Source organism: Aptenodytes patagonicus, chromosome 2, assembly GCF_965638725.1.
Source record: "Aptenodytes patagonicus chromosome 2, bAptPat1.pri.cur, whole genome shotgun sequence".
In the NCBI taxonomy this organism is placed as follows: Eukaryota; Metazoa; Chordata; class Aves; order Sphenisciformes; family Spheniscidae; genus Aptenodytes; species Aptenodytes patagonicus.
This window is the reverse complement of record NC_134950.1, coordinates 67500892-67519568: the sequence shown is the minus strand read 5'-3', so window position 1 is coordinate 67519568 and position 18677 is coordinate 67500892. Positions and strand designations below refer to the sequence as shown.

The following is an 18677-nucleotide window of genomic DNA, read 5'->3' as shown; positions in this document are numbered from 1 at the left end:
AACCTATTTGACAGGAGTCAACTAAAAATTTTGTTTTAAAAGTCCATGGAAACATATGTCCCAAAGAAAGTGACAAGGACATACAAATTACTCCCAGTGCATCCATGTTGGGCATACAGTACATTTTAAGGAGAGCCACCTGCCAAAGCAACTGTCCTGGTTCCAGAAGTAGCACTGTGATATTTTAACAAAGAGAATGTAAATGACCCGGGGCACGAGCGTAACAGACATTCCTCAATGAGATTTCCTAATAAAGTGCTGTTGGTCACTATATCACATCACACTATTCTATGGCCTTAAGGTTAGGAAAACACTGCGGGGCAGGGGAGAAACACACCAAAAAACCTCCAAAAACAAAGCAAAAAAACCCAGACCAGCCATATAGAGAGCATGGTTCTGGGGTTAGCTAGACTGAGAGCAACTGGTATTTTCTCCTTATTAAGCACCAATCCCAATGCATGCTACCTAATTTGCCTGTAAACACCCAACTACTAATAAAATTTAAACCAAAATCTCAAAACAATTCATTGCCACACGTGCACTCAAGAGACCGTGCTCACAAGATTAACATTTCAAAACTAAGCTCTCAGGAGTCGAGGAGCGCTGGCATGATGGTTGCCCATGCAATCACATTTGAGACCTCTGATGCGTGCGCTTAAGGATATAGTCTTTAATTACTGAATTGCTTTTGCCACCAACACTTCATTCAGCATTCAGTTTTACCTGCCCTGGTCAGAATGCGGCCATATGCATTATTTACTGAATAGTGTTAAGAATTTTTGTACTCCAAGCTGGGACTTAATTTTGTTGGTAGCTTTCCTCTGGCATTTAGTATTAAGCACCTGCATATTTCTGAAGCAAGGTTATTTTCAGCATCGCTCTTTTGAGGAGAGGAGGGTATATCTCCTCTACTTCACAGGTAAGAAGTGAGACTGCGTAGACACAGTAAGACCAAAAAGTCTCCATTAATTTGAGGTACCCAACTTAAGGTGTTGCTGGCATCATTTTTTTTCAGAGCACTCTGCATTTCAGAGAACTCTGCATCCTCAAAAGGAACCACAGCCTCCCTTGGCCTCTGCCACAGCAGATAACACTCAATACTTCTGCAAAAAAACCCCACATAGAGATACACATATGCAATTAGAGAAACAGTGTAAAAAAATGCCATTAGTGATTTGTACAGCTTCACACAGGGCTGTTTTCTTCTGTGGAAGAAGAAAACACAAAATCCAACCCCAGCAGTCAACAGTCAGCTTCTCTAACCATGAAAACATTCTTTTTTTTTTCCAATATAAATCCCCTGCATTTTTGCATCAAAGAACAAATGGTTCTACCAGACAACACCCCCTTCAGCAATTCATCTCCTTTAAAGACTTATCCTGTGCACTGAAGACAACGTGCACACACGCAAGAAGTGCTCACTAACTTGTGAACCCCTTAAACAGGTTCCCTCCTTTTCAGTACCTCTTCAGGAATAAAAGGTTAAAGTCCCCCACCTGAGAGCTAGGAGATTAAAGAGAGAAAAAACATCCGAGTCATCACATTTAGGCATTTTACAGCTGAGTAGTACACCCCTCAGAAACTTCACTGACAATTCAAAGCTTGACATTCTTTTGGTCCCATCAGATCGGAACAGTATTTCAGTATTTCCACAATATATTTCACTATTGATAACAGTAATGATTCTGTATAAGTCAAAAAGTCAATCAAGTGTTACTGCTTCAGTGAAACTGTTGGCCTTCCCTATATACATGGCTTTCAAATAAGTAGAGACAATCAATCAACATTCACATACTCAACCTATTTCCGGTACAGAAACAGAAACTGTAAACCCAAGAGCTACATATAACATAAGTAGATATTATGCAGAAAATATTTCAAATTCCTTAAGTAGCTGCTCTTGCTGAAAAGTAGACCATTATCTACAGTCTTACTGCCGAGGGATAAGCAACACGTACTTTATGAAGATAATTCAACTGATTAGTAAGTTGCGGTTTTTAAAGACAAAATAGAGTATCTGCATGGGGAATGTACCTAAAAACTGTAAAAACAGTTTTGGCAATGAAACTTTCAAATATGCAATAGCATTTTTACTGACACAAAGCACCAAATCTCAAAATATCTTGCAAAATATTATAGCAGCACCGTACTTATTTGTGTTTGTTACTCTAGTTCTCCTGATAGAGAGGTAGCAAAAGAACGAAGAAATAAAGTTCCATCTCTTTTTGCATATCCAAGTATTCAAGATAGTATGCAAGCATACCAGCTCATTACCACAGCTTGCTTCTTATCAAGAGAGGCCAGCAAAACTATTCTTGAGAAAACAGGAAAACATACTTAAGTGAGATTAATTTGACACTTTCCTCCACTACAGTTTTAGGAATGACAATGGCCACACATTAAGCATTTCTTTTAAAATGCAGATGTATGACTTAACAGAGAATACTAAACAGTACAAATAGTCATTTGAGTTCAAAAAGAACAATAGTTTTACTGTTACTCTTCACTGCGTAACAGCTTCAGAAGATTCTCAAAAGATAAGTAATTCTACATGCTTCATCTGGCATTTCTTGTCCACTCAAAATTCCTACAGATGTAAACGGGAAACCTAACCAGCAAAGGCAGCGAATTATTTTAGAACAGGTTCTAATAATAGCTTGCTTTAGCATCAGTCCACAACACAATACCCTAAACTCTGAAAAATAACTCATTGATAAACACGTGTGTACATGTGCACTCCTGCACATCAACTTGCTGTGCAGGCTAGCAAGAAAGTAGGAAAATAAGTGATATGTGTATCTTATGGCACACACAAAGTTCCAAGAATCCTTCCAGAGGATAATTAATGCCTCCTGAAAAGATACTGGCTTTTCCTTCACGTATGTAATCAGAGTCATTCTACCATACTTACCAATATTTTGTTATCCACTTTATCTCCCTTGGTTTCCAGCTTTACTTTCTTCTTGACCGAAATTTTTATTTTCCTCCCAATAACATCCCTGACGCTTTCTGAAATAAAAGAAAATATCTTAATTAAATACCTTCAGTGTCAACATGAGAAGGAAACAGACACCACTGTTAACTTTTCAGGAAGACTCAGAGCTTATGTTGTTCAACCGCTTGCACTCATGGAAGCCTCATGCACACACACCAGTACTAAACACAACCTAACACAAGTACAACTTTTGTAAGTATGTCATCTACACAATTATTTATGTCTACCAAGATAGGATTATCGATTTCATATGCCAGGATTCTAAACATAATTTGGTATTTCTTTCCAGCACTACTTACACATCAAAAGCATTCCCAAGACAAGCCCCAGCACTGCTTAGCTCTACTCTGGGAACATACAACAAATTCCTCACTTGCTATTAGTTGTACCTGAAAAGCTTGCTAAAGCAAATTAGCTTCTTGCATTGCAAAAGTTTTAGCCCGTTGTTGTTACTACCAGGGAGGCTAAACGGGTCAGATAATGGAAAAAGCAAGTGTTACATTTTGCACTCTGCGCATTGAAGTTGCAAAGCAAACCAAGCAGACTTCCAGATACTAACACCTGACAGCTATGCAGAGGATGCTATGGAAGGCAACGTTGGTCTCAGTCCAAGTCCCAACGACAATGTAGCCACCTCACAGTGCCAACACCAACGTTACATTAATTGCCATAATGTTTTAATAAGTATATGCATACACATGTATACACGGTCTCTGCCACGTACCAAAAGAACCGGCCTTTCCCCTAAAGGTTTGCACCCTGGCCTGAAGGGAGGGAACGTATACACAGGAAACTGTGTCAGAAAGCTTATACAACTATTGACACTGATGTAATTGGGAGATAAACAGAGGAGTTCATCTAGAAGAGCCAATTTGGCACCTTCCCTAAGTTTCACTCCCCAGCCCCCAAAGAAAAGGAATGAGAAAGAAATATTTTAAACACATTAACCTATTTCCAGCACTACAACTGGCATCTGTAAAAGGCAAGTCTCCACCCTCCCCAGACACACACACTTTGCCCTCATGCACACTAAAGTTTAAAGGCTAAAATTAAAGATAATGGGCTCTTCATAAGGCTTTTAATTATAGTGCTCTGTATAGCACTTTTCTGCATGATTTTCATCTGGTAGTCAGAATGCGTTAGCGCAAACAACACACCATTTATTAAGCCTGGACGTTTAGCCCAGGCCACAGCATTCTGCCTGCAGGGCAGGAGGGTGTGCAAGTCAGAAACATGCCTGGTCGGAGCGACTCTGCACCAGAAAGAGCTCTTTCTGCAGAATCGGCATGTTTTCCCCAGGAATTTTAATTTTCCTATCGGGAAACAAAAGCTCCTCCGTAGCAGCGGCTTGCCCGGCGAGAAGCCTGCTCCAAGCCGCGGCAGCCCCGTGGCAGACGGCCAGCGCGGCCGGCTCCCTGGGCAACCACTTGGTCGGATGCCAGGCTGCAAGCTCCCCAAGCAGCCAGGTAAGCAAAGCCGGGGGGAAAGTCCAGCCCGATGCGAACTGTCTTCCCAAGGCTTCCTCTTCCATGGGTAATGCCTAATTCTGGTCTTTCCGTCCCTGCTTGGACACTCAGAAGCAAGCTGACCACATAGTCTTTTTCATAAAGTCCTACCTCCTTGGAGAAGGAAAGGTATTGCTGCTGTCTCTGCTACTTTACCTCCACCCCCAGCCTCTGCCTTTCAGTTTCTCCTCTCCCACAAACAGCTCCAAGTGCCTGCGTCTAGCAAGGGGCTTCCTCCTGAGGCGCCAGCGTGGGGGAGACCAGCTTCCCTTCGCTGTCCCACAGGTCCCACACAGCAGCAGCAGGAGCGACTTCAAGCCCTCAGCTCCAGCGCTCTTACTTCAACAAGCCATAGGGAAAGAAATGGCCTGGGACCCGAGACTCTGCAAAGCATCAGGATGTCAGCTCCCTCCAAGGCTCTATCTGCCAGAAAAGGCTAGAAACACTTCTTCAAAGAGTTAAGATATAGAGTTCATAGATATTCCCTATGTGACTGAGGACACCTCCTTACACATTGGGTGGCAAGTGGACTTCCGAAGTAGTTTTTCAGACTGAGAGATGGAAATATAACGTTAAGGCTCATATTTTGAAGCGCTCATCCATTTCTAATGCTGGAGACTTCAGACACCCGCAGCTCAGAGGAGCGGATCCAGGTAAACCAACAGTAAGAGAGGGTTTTTTGAAGACTGTGACCTACGAGACCCAACAAAGGTCGCACGGGAAGCGAGTAACAGAACAAAAACTGCAGCTCAAACACTCCCACCCCCAGTTTAGTCTCCATGCTCCAATAACTAAGTGTTAAGGCACATCCTTTCATCCTCAGAACATAAAAAAAAAGTCTACTTAAAAGGTTAAATTTTGGCATACAGACACCAAAATGCTGCTAGAAATCAAACCAATCTACATGAACAGATCCACATGGCCCAGAAGAGCCCTTGACAAAGCAAGCTGGCTGCAGGGCACCAGGACTGGGGGGTAATTCTTAAAATTGTCCAAAGCCAGCAGAGGAGGGGATGTGTGAAGATGCTCACTTTGCTCTTCCCTGTAACACACACCAGACGTCACCTACGACACTAGAGTACAGTGCAGATCCACAGTGAATAAGAAGTACCATGTATTAGCACCTCAAACATGCCTGGCTATTTTAAAAAAAGAAAAAGTTCATGGTTTTGACCATAGCTACTCCTAGCACACTTCCCAGCTCATCACTTCTTAGCAGTAAGCTATAGACTAAAGCAAACCACATGGTTTGCACATTAAAAGGACTGCAAAATGGAGCTATTTTGTCTATACAGAAAAAAATTCTGCAACAGCTGCAACCGTCCATCCAGATTTTTACCAATATTTTATAAATGCTAAAACTGCCACCGATAGTGCTGACTGACGAAATTGAAGGAAATGCAACAGCGTAAATGAACTAGGTAAGGTTTGAAGGACTGTATTCAATGCAACACATACCTTGTTGCCTGACAAATTTCTGTTTCCATCTGTCATTAAGGCAACACTTTAAATTATTCTAATGTTGGCAAGATCCTTAGATCTCTCTTCAACAGGCAAAACTGCAACTAAAACCAAAGGAAGTTTGGCCTGAGCAAGGTGGCTGAGGACCAGGCCTAGAGCATCAGACCTGTTACCCCCAAATGACACAGGTTACCAACGTACCACGTTAATGGTCCATTTATTGAAAGCTCCTCAATAGTGATGACAGCATTTTCAGGGTCTTTACCATCACCTATGATTTCCTAAGCGTATACCATGCAACATGGGGGTTTGTGTGCATGTGGCCATAAAACTTTAATTACAAATACCCTCGCTCCCTCATACTTACATAGGAAAATGAGTCTTAAGCTACGCAAAGCCCAGAGGAAAATAAAAAATAACGACCGGAGCCACAGCTCGGAGCCTCATCCCGTGCCGTCAGGCTGAGGGGCTCGGAGGACCTGCCCCGGCCGGGCGGCGGTGCGGGTGTCCCGGCGCGGGAGGCACGGGCTGGCCGGGGCAGTTTCACCGCGCGCCTGCCAGCCCCCGCAGTTCCCCGAAGACCCCCCGGCCCTCCCGCCGGCAGACCCCTCCGGAGGGCGAGCACACCGGGCGCCGGGCCGGGGCCTCCTGTCACCGCCCGCCGGGGGCCGCGGGGGAGCCCCGCGCTGCCCGGGGACGGCTACACGGGTACAGCCCCTGTCCGCGGCCGCCTCCCCGCCGCAGGCCCGCAGCCCTCACCCGCCCATTCCCCGCATGCAGCAGCGGGGCCAAGTGCCGGCGGCGCGGCCTCGCCGTCCCCCGCCGGCTCCTCAGAGTCCCCCCCGACCCCCCGCGGAGCCCCCTCCGGCACCCGCAGAGCCCCCTCGGCTCCCCCAGCCAGCCGCCGCGAAGCTCACCCCGGCTCCACAGACATCCCCCCCGTCGCAGCGGCCCCCCCGGGTTCCCCCACATGCCCCCCACCGGCAGCGCTGCAGCCCGGGGTCGCGCACGGCGGCCTCCAAACTTGCTTCTCCCCCCCCCCCCGCCCCGCAACACCTTCCCCCGGGACTCCCCCCCCGTCATGCCCCGTCCCTTACCGATCAACTCTTTGGGGACGTCGGAGCTCTCCTCGGCCATGGTGGCGCTGCCCGGCGCCCGGGGGTGCCCGCTGGCGGGGCTGCTTCAGCGGCGCGCCGTCCCTCCGCCAGGCGAGGCGGGCATGCAACCAGCGGGGCGGGGGAGGAGGGCCGGCCGTGCGCCTCTCTGTGGTGCGTGTGTGCGGTGTGCGTGGTGAGCGCGGACGGAGGGAAGGGGCTTCTCCCGCCCCGAGGAGCCCGCTCCCTCCGCGCTACATGACGCCCCCGGCTGCCGGCGCGGCCAGGAGGGGCATTTCCAGGGGAGGAATGGCCCGCAGGCAGCCCTCAGGCGCGGCGGGCCGGGCTCGCGGCGGCCTCCGCGCCGGCTCCCTCCTTCCCCCTCACACGGCCGGCCCCTCCGCGCCGCCCGGCCCCCCCTGCCCGGCACCGGCGACTCAGGCGCGGGAGGGAGGAGGCGGCGGCTGCCCCCGCCCCGGGAGGGCTGGCGCCCTCGCCCCGGCCCGGCCTCCTCACCTCGCGAGAGCCGCCGGGAGCCGCCCGCCCGCGCCCACCGAGCACCGGGCGGCAGAGGAGGAGGTGACGGCGGCCAGGAGCATCGCCCTCAGGAAGCCATCGCGCCCGCCCCGCCGCGGAGAGGGAGGAGGAGGAGGAGAGCAGCGGGCTGGGAAATTCAGCGCGGCGAGGCCGGCCCCTCCTTCGCCCGATCAGCCCCCGGCGCTGCGGCGGGCCCGGGAGGGCGGCGGCGGGGGCCATCTGCCGGCGGCCGCAAGTGGCGCGGCTCAACCGGCCCGGCCCGGCCCGGCCCGGCCCGGCCCCCCCCGCCGCCTCAGGCCCCGGCCGCCACCGAGGTCTCTGGTAGCAGCATCGGCCCTCCTGAACAGACACTCTGCCTTTCGCAGACGCACCTTCAGGCTTTGCACCGCGGGAAGTCTCCTCTGGGCTCATGTCATTAAAAAAGGTGTATGGTATGAAGGGGGTGGTTGTCATCGTCAAGTCAGTCCTCGCCGCCTGGGAAAGGGATTGCCCAGGCTGGTTCACTTCAAGCGCTGGAAGAGGGTAACCTCTGATCCAGAACGCGTCTGCCTCTCCCTCACTCCCCCACCTTATCTCCATAGGGACGGCAGCCGCTTCAGCACCTGTTCTGAGATAAGGCCCTCGCTAGAGATTGCTTAGCAAACTCCTTGTGCAGGGAGAGGCAAGTCTCTGAGCTTGTGCTAGGCTGAAGGGAACTGAACATGCCTCCTTTCCCAGGGCCAAAGAAAAATCCACAAATTGCAGCATTTTGCTTGTTGCACTTTGCCGTTGAGAATTTTTGTCGTGCGTTAACAGCCACATTGTAGAAACGCGGCACGCGAGCTGCCTAATTGCACCTATAAAAATAAGGACAAAAAGATGCTTATTGGATGAGAGCAAATGAAGAGGCTCAGCAGCTCTGGAAATCCTTCGGCTTGCTTCTGGTAGCGATGCCTAGTTTCAATGAAAGGATCGTTTTCACTGCAGCAGGACTGTGATTGGTCGCCCTCCATCCTAAAGGGGTGGATTACTGCATAAACCTCGTATTTCAAGCACTCTACAAGTGAGTGACAGATCTGGGAGATCAGTCATTTATGTCTGATTAAGAAATCTGAAATGCATTCAGTGAGAGCAACAATGTAAGTCGAAGAAGAGTTATTTCGCTGGTACAGTACCATACTGCTGCACTCTGTGTCTCAGAGACTACTGCATACCCTGGTCTTCAGACGAAACATGACTAGCAGTTTGAAATCGGTGTGACTTGTCAAACTATTTTATTGTGATTCCCCATGGCACCAACCAGATCTCTACATAATGTTGGAGCCGATTTTACCAACACAGATACGAAATGGCTACAATTTGCTCTCTTTCCAGTTTGCTGCTTACATGGAACAAAAATAAGGACCTACTTTAAAGAAAATAAACAAAAAGTTAATATATTAGTAAAAGAATATAGTAAAGAAGCTGTGTGCTTTTAATATACAGCAGTGTCAATCAAATCTTACCTGGATATGAATGTGTGTATATATATATATAGAATGCACTGTATTCCTTTCCCGTTGACAGTCCTCTGCTCTCTTTTCCTCACTGTATCTGCATCCTTTTCTGATGTATGCAGAATACTGCTGACCTCTTCCTTTCCTTTCTGCCAATCTTTCCTCACAGCTCAGCAGAAAACTGCGTTTCTTGCTTGCTGTATACACAGAAGCTTACTTCCACCAAGGAACATGGGCATCTTTCAGCAGGAAACGAAAAAAGAATTGAGAAGTTCACATCTTTTCTAATACCCAGGAGGGAAAAATCAGATCATTAAGTCTGCATAAGAAAGGCCACGTAATTTCACGCAGTGACTTCCGTATTGAGTTAATGCCTTGTGTTCAGCTAAAACTTCCAGAAAGGTATCTTTTCTTCCATCGCTATTCACCTGCCCTGCAAAAGATGTACATTTTTGGATGTATGGCCGCTTATACAGGAAGCATGACAGTTTCTCATGCTGCATTAAACCACTGCCTCGTTTCTGTCTGAAACAGTATTTGAAGCATGGACCTTGCTTCCTTGGCTGCTGCCAGACAACCGCAGGCCTCTCAGCATGCATCAGCTGCAAAAATGATGCGTTCCTTCCAGGCCTCCCCACCTGCCTGCAGCGTTCTGCTGGGATACTGCTAGCACCTCCTCCCTCCCGCCTTCCTACCACACGAGCTGGCCAGCACAGGGAGCCCAGGATGTGTAAAGGAAAAAAAAAAAGAATGAATGATGGCAGCAGGCAGGGCTTTTTTGTTTTGTTTTGTTTTTTTTTAATCACCAGCACTATAGGCTAATGAAGTAGCACTGCCAAGGCTACTGTATAATTCCTGCTTTGGCACCTAGGAGACTGGACCTGGTTCAACGCTGGGGAGGTACAGACTAAACTCAGGTGGATTAGTGCTCACAAGGCCAGGTTCAATCAGCAAAACACATCGTTTCCCATTCTTGTTCCCTGGACAGGAGGCAGAACATGATTGCCCAGGCAGGCTGCTGCTTCCTGCTCTTCCAACCACAGTAATGCCTAGATACTGGCGCCATCACAATGTCAGTCTGGCCTGTGTAAAGAAGGGTATTTCCAAACCCAAGGGTCCACCTCCCAGCGCAGAGGGGACTGGACCACCTTCCCAGGGATCCAAACAATCAACTCCCAGAGCCTCCCAAATGGTGACTCTTCTCCGCAGTTTACAGGCAAAGCTGCACCATGGAGACTTTGATGGCTTTGTAAGGAGGTGTGATTTTCGTCCTTTCCTGTTGACCCTTACTCTCCACTAGTCAGTTCAGCAGGGATGCAGTTGTCACAGACATCTTCCCCAGCGGCAAGGACACTTGAAGAAGTTCAGCCCCCTACAGCAAGTCATCCGTACCCGCTTGCGGCTGTTTAGCACTTCCTATGTTATGCCAGTGTGAGAAATTGTGCTATTGTGTTGTAACCTGAATCAGTGAAGGTGGTCAGAAAGGGGATTTTTGTCATTTCAGTATAATTGAATTTTAATCGTCTTTTAGCCCTCCTCGCCCACCGATAGAGGCACATCGGCACAGCTGAGGAGAACAGAGGTGCCCAATTTAAACTGGGACAACTCGGGCAGACTCAGCTGGGTTTCCTGCCTGATCTCAGTGGCATTCCTGTAACTCTCAGGTGCAGCTCATGCCCCGAGCTGCTCCTGAGCAGCCCTTGCTATGTTAGCAGGGCCTCCTAAACTCACATTACCTGCATTGGTGCAAATGATCACAACTTGGGTGCCCTAGCTAGGATCACACTCCAGTAGTAGTGCAGCATTGCGTATCACATGTGCAGCAGGCACGTGGAGAATGGAAAGAGGCTACATTGTCTTCTGCCAGAGCAGAAGATCTATGAGGTCATTTTAAAAGTCATTCAAAGGGTAACCGATTTGCCTGCCACAGGACTGGGATCTGTGTGGTTTTCTTGGAGACGTTTTTTCTCTAAAGTCTGCTCAAGTTGTTGTAGTTTCTGGCATGACAAAAATGCTGATGAGAGTGGTGGGCTGGATCGTGTGTGAGCTAGATGGCTGCAGGGAATGTTGCAGCATCCACAGCTTATATTTAACCGACAGTAACAGAGCAGGGGGGAACTCGGAGCTTCAGAATATATTGATCAGGGAGACATTTGACACAGAAAGGGATGGGGGGGGGGAAATGTCCTCAAAACTGCAGCCTTCATACATCAGATTAACCATTAATTGCATGGAGTTCCTAAACTTTTGAGGAACTTCTGACTCCACCTCTCGCAGGTGTGCCCTGTATTGACATACGGTATAACGTACTCCCGTTTTCCAGCCTGTCTGTTGCCCTTGTCCTCCTTCTCAGCCGAAATCCTGTCTTCTCCTGCAGATAAGGCAGGTGTCAATATGAGTTCATGCCAAGCCATGCACACTGTCATAAGGTAGGGTATTCGTAGTCTCAGCTGCTGCATGTCCTCCCTGCCAGCTTCTCTGCCACTTGGATTATGGCTGTAGCACTGAAGAATCTCAGTCTTTCTTCCTGAGAACCAACAGTATGATGTCATCAATTTTATGATGTGATCAGCTGCATGATCCTGCTCTTGCTGAAGCCAGTGGAAAGATTTCGATTGCCAACAGCAGGCGTCAGACCGACATTCCAAGTCACACCCTGGGGTCATCCTGCTGCAGAGCAGCGTCGTGGCGGGAGGAACCATATGATCCAATCTGATTTGCAAAGCTGCCTTGCAGAGTGCAGCAAAAGCTCAGAATGTCTCACGAAAGACGGGACAGAAAGCAGCTCTCGATATAAATGACCCAGCCTTGCCAGTCGCATTTCGAAGAACAAATTCAAAGCGGTGAATTCTTCCCCAGCTATGCCTTTGCAACCCCATAGATACTGTTTACTGCCCCGGTTGAATGCAGACAGAATAGGGCCATACTGTCTCATACGCCACAATACCAGCCAGCCAGGCGTTTCCAAGAGTGGTATGGTTTAAGGAAGTGTTACTTCTCAATCACTGCAATTATTAGGGGTATTTTAAAGACCAAGAGGCAGCTAACCTGCCACTCTATGGAAGTACATGAAGCACAATTAAGACACGCAATTCCAATTATGCCTGAGCTCAGGAGTTCATGCAGTCTACCCATCCATGCCTACTTTATTTCCACTCAGCCTAAAAATAATTTATAGCACTTCCAATTTTGGGCTCTCTCCAGTTTTTTGTTTGTTTGTTATAATTTTTACCCAATAAATATCTTTGTGTTCATTGTCTATGTGTGGTGATACCATTAAATGTGATATTTGGGCCCCTCACATTGATCACATCTGTTCAGAAACCTGTAGATGTTCCAGGACTTAGGGATGTTTTGACATGAAACATTAATTAGAAAAAGAGCAGAAAACAAGTAGCAAGCTAATTGCACAATAATAAATGTGTCTTATATTGCTGAATGAATGGATGCCTGCTTTGGATTTCACCAGTTGAGACAAAATTGATAGGGAAAAGTGTGTGTCCTCCACCAGTCGCTACTTTGGCAAAGGAAATGGCACACTTGTAAGTAGTCTCCTGTTCTTATCTGTGACTGAGTCTTTTCAAACCCTTTACTCTCTGTTGCTGTATGTTCTTATGATTATTTCAGTACCCTGCACAAAAAACCTTATTTTGTCTCGATTTTAAATAGGGTGAATATAAATGCAGCAGAAAAGATGTATATTTTGATAAGGCATACTTTGATGGTAGTGTTAAGAAGAGAATTACAAAGAGCAGCTGACGCCTCATGAAAATCTTAATAAGAGAAATCTATTCAGAATAATTCTGGTTACTCTACTGTATTATTATATCATCTATTTCCATATTCCTCTTCCCTCATTCGTTTTTTAGCAGGCATATTTGCATAAAACCAGGATCATTGTTTCTTAAGAGTTCATCTGCTTCTGCTACTTAGCTCTCATGTGAAAGCATAATCCTCTGCATATCCCATCCCATTTAGTTAGAAACTGTTACAATTTTTATGACTTCAGATGTGGAACTAGAGAGCAAAAGCAGAGGATTCCTAAACACACAGCCTAAACTGGCATCCTAGTTTCCTCTGTTCTGCACCAGGCATTACTAGCGATATGTGGAATACACTTTGCAAGATACTGAATGGAAATGTAACATTTTAAAGCATTTAAAACAGGTATACGAGTGTTGCAGCTCCTCAGCTCACCTGTCACTAAGTCAAGCTGCACCATTTTTAGGGTCTGTGAAATTCTATTTCTCCTCTACTAGAGGCTGTCATTATGTCTGATGTCTCAACAAGCCTCTTTTTCTTACCATTGACTCCAACTTAATCAAACAACATGCCTTGATTGGGTTCCCATCAGATAATCTCCCCCGTGAGATTAACTATCCCTTGGAATCGAGGTAGTGAAACATGCTCCATAGACATTATTTGTACTGTCTGAAATAATTGAAGAAGACAGATTTTCTTCGTGGTCAGTGAAGCAGATGAAATGAACCCATACAAAAATAACTCTGGAGTAGTTCTGACCTAAATTTCAAACTGAACATGATTCTCTCTCTCCTTTTTAAAAGTTTGACCTTCTTTCTCAGTCTTTACTATTCTTACACCTTCCCCCCCAGAAACTACTAACAGCCCTTCCACCAATACCAATACCTTTCATTCAACCTAGCAACCTCTGCTGCAAAAAATATGTTCTTTAGATCTCAGAAAGCTTTCTCAGAAGCAGCACATTCTGGAGAGGTCATTGACCATGTGGTATATCAACAAGAGCCTTTAAGAGAGGGTGCTAAGCCTAAATGGCAAGACACATAACCCTCCAGCTCACAACGTGATGGTCCGAGAGACAGGGAAAAGAGGGTGACAAGCGTGGAGGAAAAGTTATCTTGGACTATACTACCTTGGGAGCAAAAAAAGATGAATATATGGTGAATAAAGCGAAGACTGGCAGCAATTACAGGTGAATTTTAAATACCTAATAGCTTTCTAGCTACATTGAGCTACCAGCCTTTTGAATTTCAGCCACCTTTAGGAAAAGACTGGAATATGGCTAGAACACAAAACTGCAGGAGTCTCCTTTCACACAAAAGATGTGAACTCTAATATGAGCTGTGGCAGTGATATTTTGTATGGTGCTTCTGCTCCCTCTGCACAAGCTTTCTCCTGCATAATACAGTCGGAGAACCTGCACCCATTTAAGTTGATAAACTATTTACAGAGCTTTGGCTGAGTGGTATTCTAGATCAACAACGCGTTGGTCTTTTTTTTCACAGATTGGAGTACTGTTAGGCTTGGTTCAGTACTATTTTAGGGGACTCACTTTTTTGCACTCAGGCTTGCACCCACCTTGCAAAATCCATGGTTGCCTCTGGCTTCAGGAGAGCTCCATGTGAGGATGAGATCCTTCTAGAGGATCTCTCTGCCATTTCCATAGTGTCCAGAGTTGTCCTAGATGTTTTGTAAAATAAAGTAAGGAACATCAGTCATCCCTGGACAACTTATGAAAGTTTTAGGAATAACATACAGAGGAGTTAGCAAGGAGGGAAAGCAATGTGAGCAAACAGCAAGAACATCCTACCTGCATGTCCCTAATATAAAACAGCATCAGATGTGAAATTGCAATGTAATAGGAAATTACTGGCAAAACGAGATTGCCATTTCCGGGGCTGGCCATAACAGGATGTTAACATAAGGGCTGACTAACACAGCAAAGTTGAGGTCACACCAGTTTTTCTGGATGCATATATGTCACCAATGATTTGGAGCAAATTATTAAAAAAAGTGCTACTTTTCAGGTTCGAATCATCACTTTTCAGATCTGAAAAAAAATCCTGTGCAATAGGATTATCACCAACACACACAACCTCTTTTCATCAGCGTACATGCATATGTTCCTCTGAGTAGATTTGCCTCCACGTATGGCCATTTACTCAGTCTTACTGAAAAATAGTATCCTTAGGCTATTAATTCCAAGCCCTATTTCTAATTCCTAAAGTGGCTGGTATCTGGGGGCAAATGCCACCACTGAACCAAATGCGGTGGTTCTGGTTTGCTGAAGGGACAAGAAACAGTTCTTGCCATTCATCATGGCCCTCAGGGTACTGCAAGGAAGCCCACCAACAACTGACCAGCTTTACTTTGCACTCCAGTTAGTTGTTCTGCTCCCCAGCAAAGGAGAGGTAAAATTCACATCAGTAGCTTTAAAAAAGCAGGAGAAACACCACCACACCACGTACATGAAGAGAAAGGCTGTATTTCTATTAGTAAATTGAATGGCCCAGTGATGTTGCTGGGTGCTGAGGATGATGAGCATGGGGTGGCTTGTATCTGTGCTAATGAGCTCCCTTAGCCTTCAAATGGGTACATGGAGCATCTTAGTCACTATGCAGTGATGGAGAGTTGTTCGCTATGTGGCACTTGGCAGGCTCACGCCAGGGAATGGCTTTTTAGTGCAGATGTTTGCTTTCCAGGGGCTAGGTATGGTTCCTGGCACAGTTTATTTCTGGAGTATAGACTTAGCCTAAGCATGCTCTGTCTCTCCTCCCCTGCATGATGAAAGGTGCTCAGAGGACTTCTCCAGTGCAATGAAATGACTGGACATTTTGCTGCAGAGGCAATGACCTCAAGCCAGCAGCGCCAAAGGAGCACTTTGAGAACAGTAGAATTTAAAATTCCTGAGATAAGCCACAAATATGAGGAGGTCGCAGAAGGAAAGCCTGCCTTGCAGTTCCATGGTACGCCATCAGCAAAACCAGCCTAAGATGTTTCTGCTCACCCTATTGCCACATTTCATAGTCACTTGACCGGGTATACTGGTTTTGGCTGGGACAGAGTTAATTTTCTTCGTAGCAGCCCGAATGGTGCTGTGTTTTGGGGTTTTGTTGAAAACAGTGTTGATAATAACACGGGGATGTGTTAGCTGTTGCTGAGCAGTGCTTACACAGCATCAAGGCCTTCTCTGCTTCTCACGCTGCCCCGCCAGCGAGTGGGCTGGGAGTGGGCAAGAGGTTTGGAGGGGACGGAGCCGGGACAGCTGACCCCAGCTGACCAAAGGGACATCCCATACCATACCATGTTGTGCTCAGCAATAAAAGCTGGGGAGGAAGTTTTCCGGGGCTGCTGTTGCTTGGGGACAGGCTGGGCATCGGTTGGCTGGTGGAGAGTAATTGTGGGGTTTTTGCATCACTTGCTTTTCTTGGTTTTGTTTTTATTTTTTTCTTTGTTTCCTTTTTTTACTTATTAAACTGTATTTATCTCAACCCACGAGTTTTCTCACTTTTGCCCCTCCTATTCTCTCCCCCATCCCATGACGGGGGGGGGGGAGCAAGCAGCTGTGTGGGGCTGAGCTGCCTGCTGGGGCTAACCCACAACACTGGGCCATTACAACTCTTTGCAGGGCTGTACTGTAAACCAGTTGAGAAGATCCAAGTGAAAAACAAGTCAGAATATCATGATATTGAGATCATACTCATAAAGGGCAGATGCTCCAGAAAAATCACAGCTGATCTTGTAACTTGCTGTGAATGCGTTAGACTACTCTTCCATCTCTCTAATCTCAAATCACCATTGAAAAGACCACACACTTGCTGAATGTATTTGTTATCAGAAAAGAATTACCCGCATACTTATTCAGAAAATAATCCGCACTCTGCAAAGCACAATTTTATGAATAACTATTTGCAGTTTCTAATCTCCAGCTACATTTTGATCTCAGTTACTGATGCCTCCCAGCTAGGAGAGCAGAAACAAGACTGCATTATTTAGGCCGTGACATAAAGATGATAGATAGGGAACTATGTGGCTGACCGTAACATTCACAATTTCCAAGCTGCACTTTTCAGTCAGTAGTATAGGTCAAATGGTATTATTTCTGTTCCCCCTGTATTATTTACACAATATACTAGCACAAGAAGAACAGCGTATTTCACAATCAGTCTGAAGTTTGCTTTTAGCGTGCAAGCGCCAGTTCTTATCAAGTTCAAGTGCTCAAATGATCTCTGAAAACAATTATGAAATGGTTACTCCCCCGGTGGACTCAAAATCTACTCATGAATTTGATTAGAGATTTTTGGAAGCATTTTCCCCAGTTGTCAGCCTTGTCATTTTCTGTAACACAATTTCTCAAAGCACAAATATATCAGTTTATTATGATTATGTGCAGTAAAACAAAGTGGTGTCAGGGATGAGTTCGTATTTAATTTTTTTTATCTTCATTTCAACAGAAAGGATCCAGTAGCATTTAGCAGTCTTCAGTCTGCCCCTAAGTGGTTAATGTACTGTTCAGAACAGGTTTTTATTACCCTTTCTTCCTTCCCTGCCTCACTGCACACATGCTAGTCTTTTTTTTTTTTCTGCAACTTGATGCTTTTGGTTCCTTTCACTGTGCATTATCTGCTGCTGGCAGTAATCTTAGCTCTTCAACTGACAGCAAAATTATGAGGTGCTCAGTACAAGATGACAATTTTCCTTCCCTCATTCTAATTCATTTGAGCCACCATCAAGGAATCAGCTTCATCTTTTCAACACGTTAACAGCTCTCTGCTGATAGAAAGCATTAGCTCCCCATTCTTCAGCAAGAGGTCAAAAACGATTTTTGTTTTGTAACAACCCATTAAATTTTGTGCTTTGGAAAATTCCATCGTGCTCCGATGTCAAATACCGAGGCTGTTGCCTCAGTTGGCACACAGAGGGAAGAGAGGGTTTGCTGTGAGATACCAAGTGATGCAGGCAGACAGGAGTCTTTCCTAGAGAGGACTGTGGTCTACCACTGGCCTTGCCTGGTTGATTACTTGCTTCCCCCCCCCCCCACACACACACTCTTAAGAAAGCCTTTTTGTTCCAGTGTGCACACAGAGGCTTCTGGCATCATTTTACCGGCTTCAAAAAAGTGATAGCTAGATGTTGCTGTAGGTTTTTTTGAAGTGCAAAAGGATCTGGTTTTACACGTTACCAGCCAAATCTACGTAAAATCCTAGCAGAGACAAGACCTACCTAACTTGATGCAAATAGTAAAGGTCACCTCTGTAACTTCCACAAGGTATTCACACTGACTTCATACACCATCATGTGGCCAGTAAAAAATTGTAACATATTATGTACCTCAATAGGAAAAAATATGTACCTGCACTGTTTCTGTATACGTGGCATGGCTTTATTCAGTTTTCTGTCCAGATGAGCTCATCTGGGTAGACAAGTGAGTTCCCTTATCCCCAGGTAGCTTCATAACAGGAAACCTTGGTCAGTGTTACACACGCTCATTTACATTCAGCATAACAGAAGCCTAAAATCTTTGTCAGACAACTTGCATTAAATTGTTCAGTGAGCACAGTTGTGTTTCTGATGGGTGTACAAGCAGATTACAAATATGACCTTAAATATGCCTGGTGGCAGATGGAGGAGTCTGTAGAGAGCCAGAGGCTACATTTGCCCCACTGAGGTCCCCAGGCGTTGGAGCAGAGCCGGGCTGACCAGCTCAATTCAAGGCAGCATGAAGCCGGCGGTGCCACTCCTCGTGCTGCAAGCAGACAGATGGTCCTGCGTTTTTCCTACCTCTCTTTCAACTGCAGCACATTTAAATGCAAAGGATAAAACTTGCAATAACTCAAAACCAAAACATAGA

General features: G+C 46.2%; 1 protein-coding gene across 5 annotated transcripts in view; it reads right to left on the bottom strand.

Moving 5' to 3' along the window:
- CARMIL1 (capping protein regulator and myosin 1 linker 1) overlaps window positions 1–7420 on the bottom strand; it is a 197505-nt gene extending 190085 nt beyond the window's left edge. For 3 of the 5 annotated variants that reach the window (XM_076330123.1, XM_076330122.1, XM_076330124.1), the window contains exons 1-2: window positions 7059–7419; window positions 2912–3009 (exon numbers count right to left, since the gene is read on the bottom strand). In XM_076330123.1, coding sequence (XP_076186238.1) covers window positions 2912–3009; window positions 7059–7098 — 138 coding nt within the window. In that variant the 5' untranslated portion in view covers window positions 7099–7419. Of the gene's footprint in view, window positions 1–2911; window positions 3010–7058 lie in introns of all 5 variants that reach the window. The other 2 variants (XM_076330120.1, XM_076330125.1) reach the window with 1 other exon arrangement.
- Between the last annotated feature and the right edge of the window lie 11257 nt (window positions 7421–18677).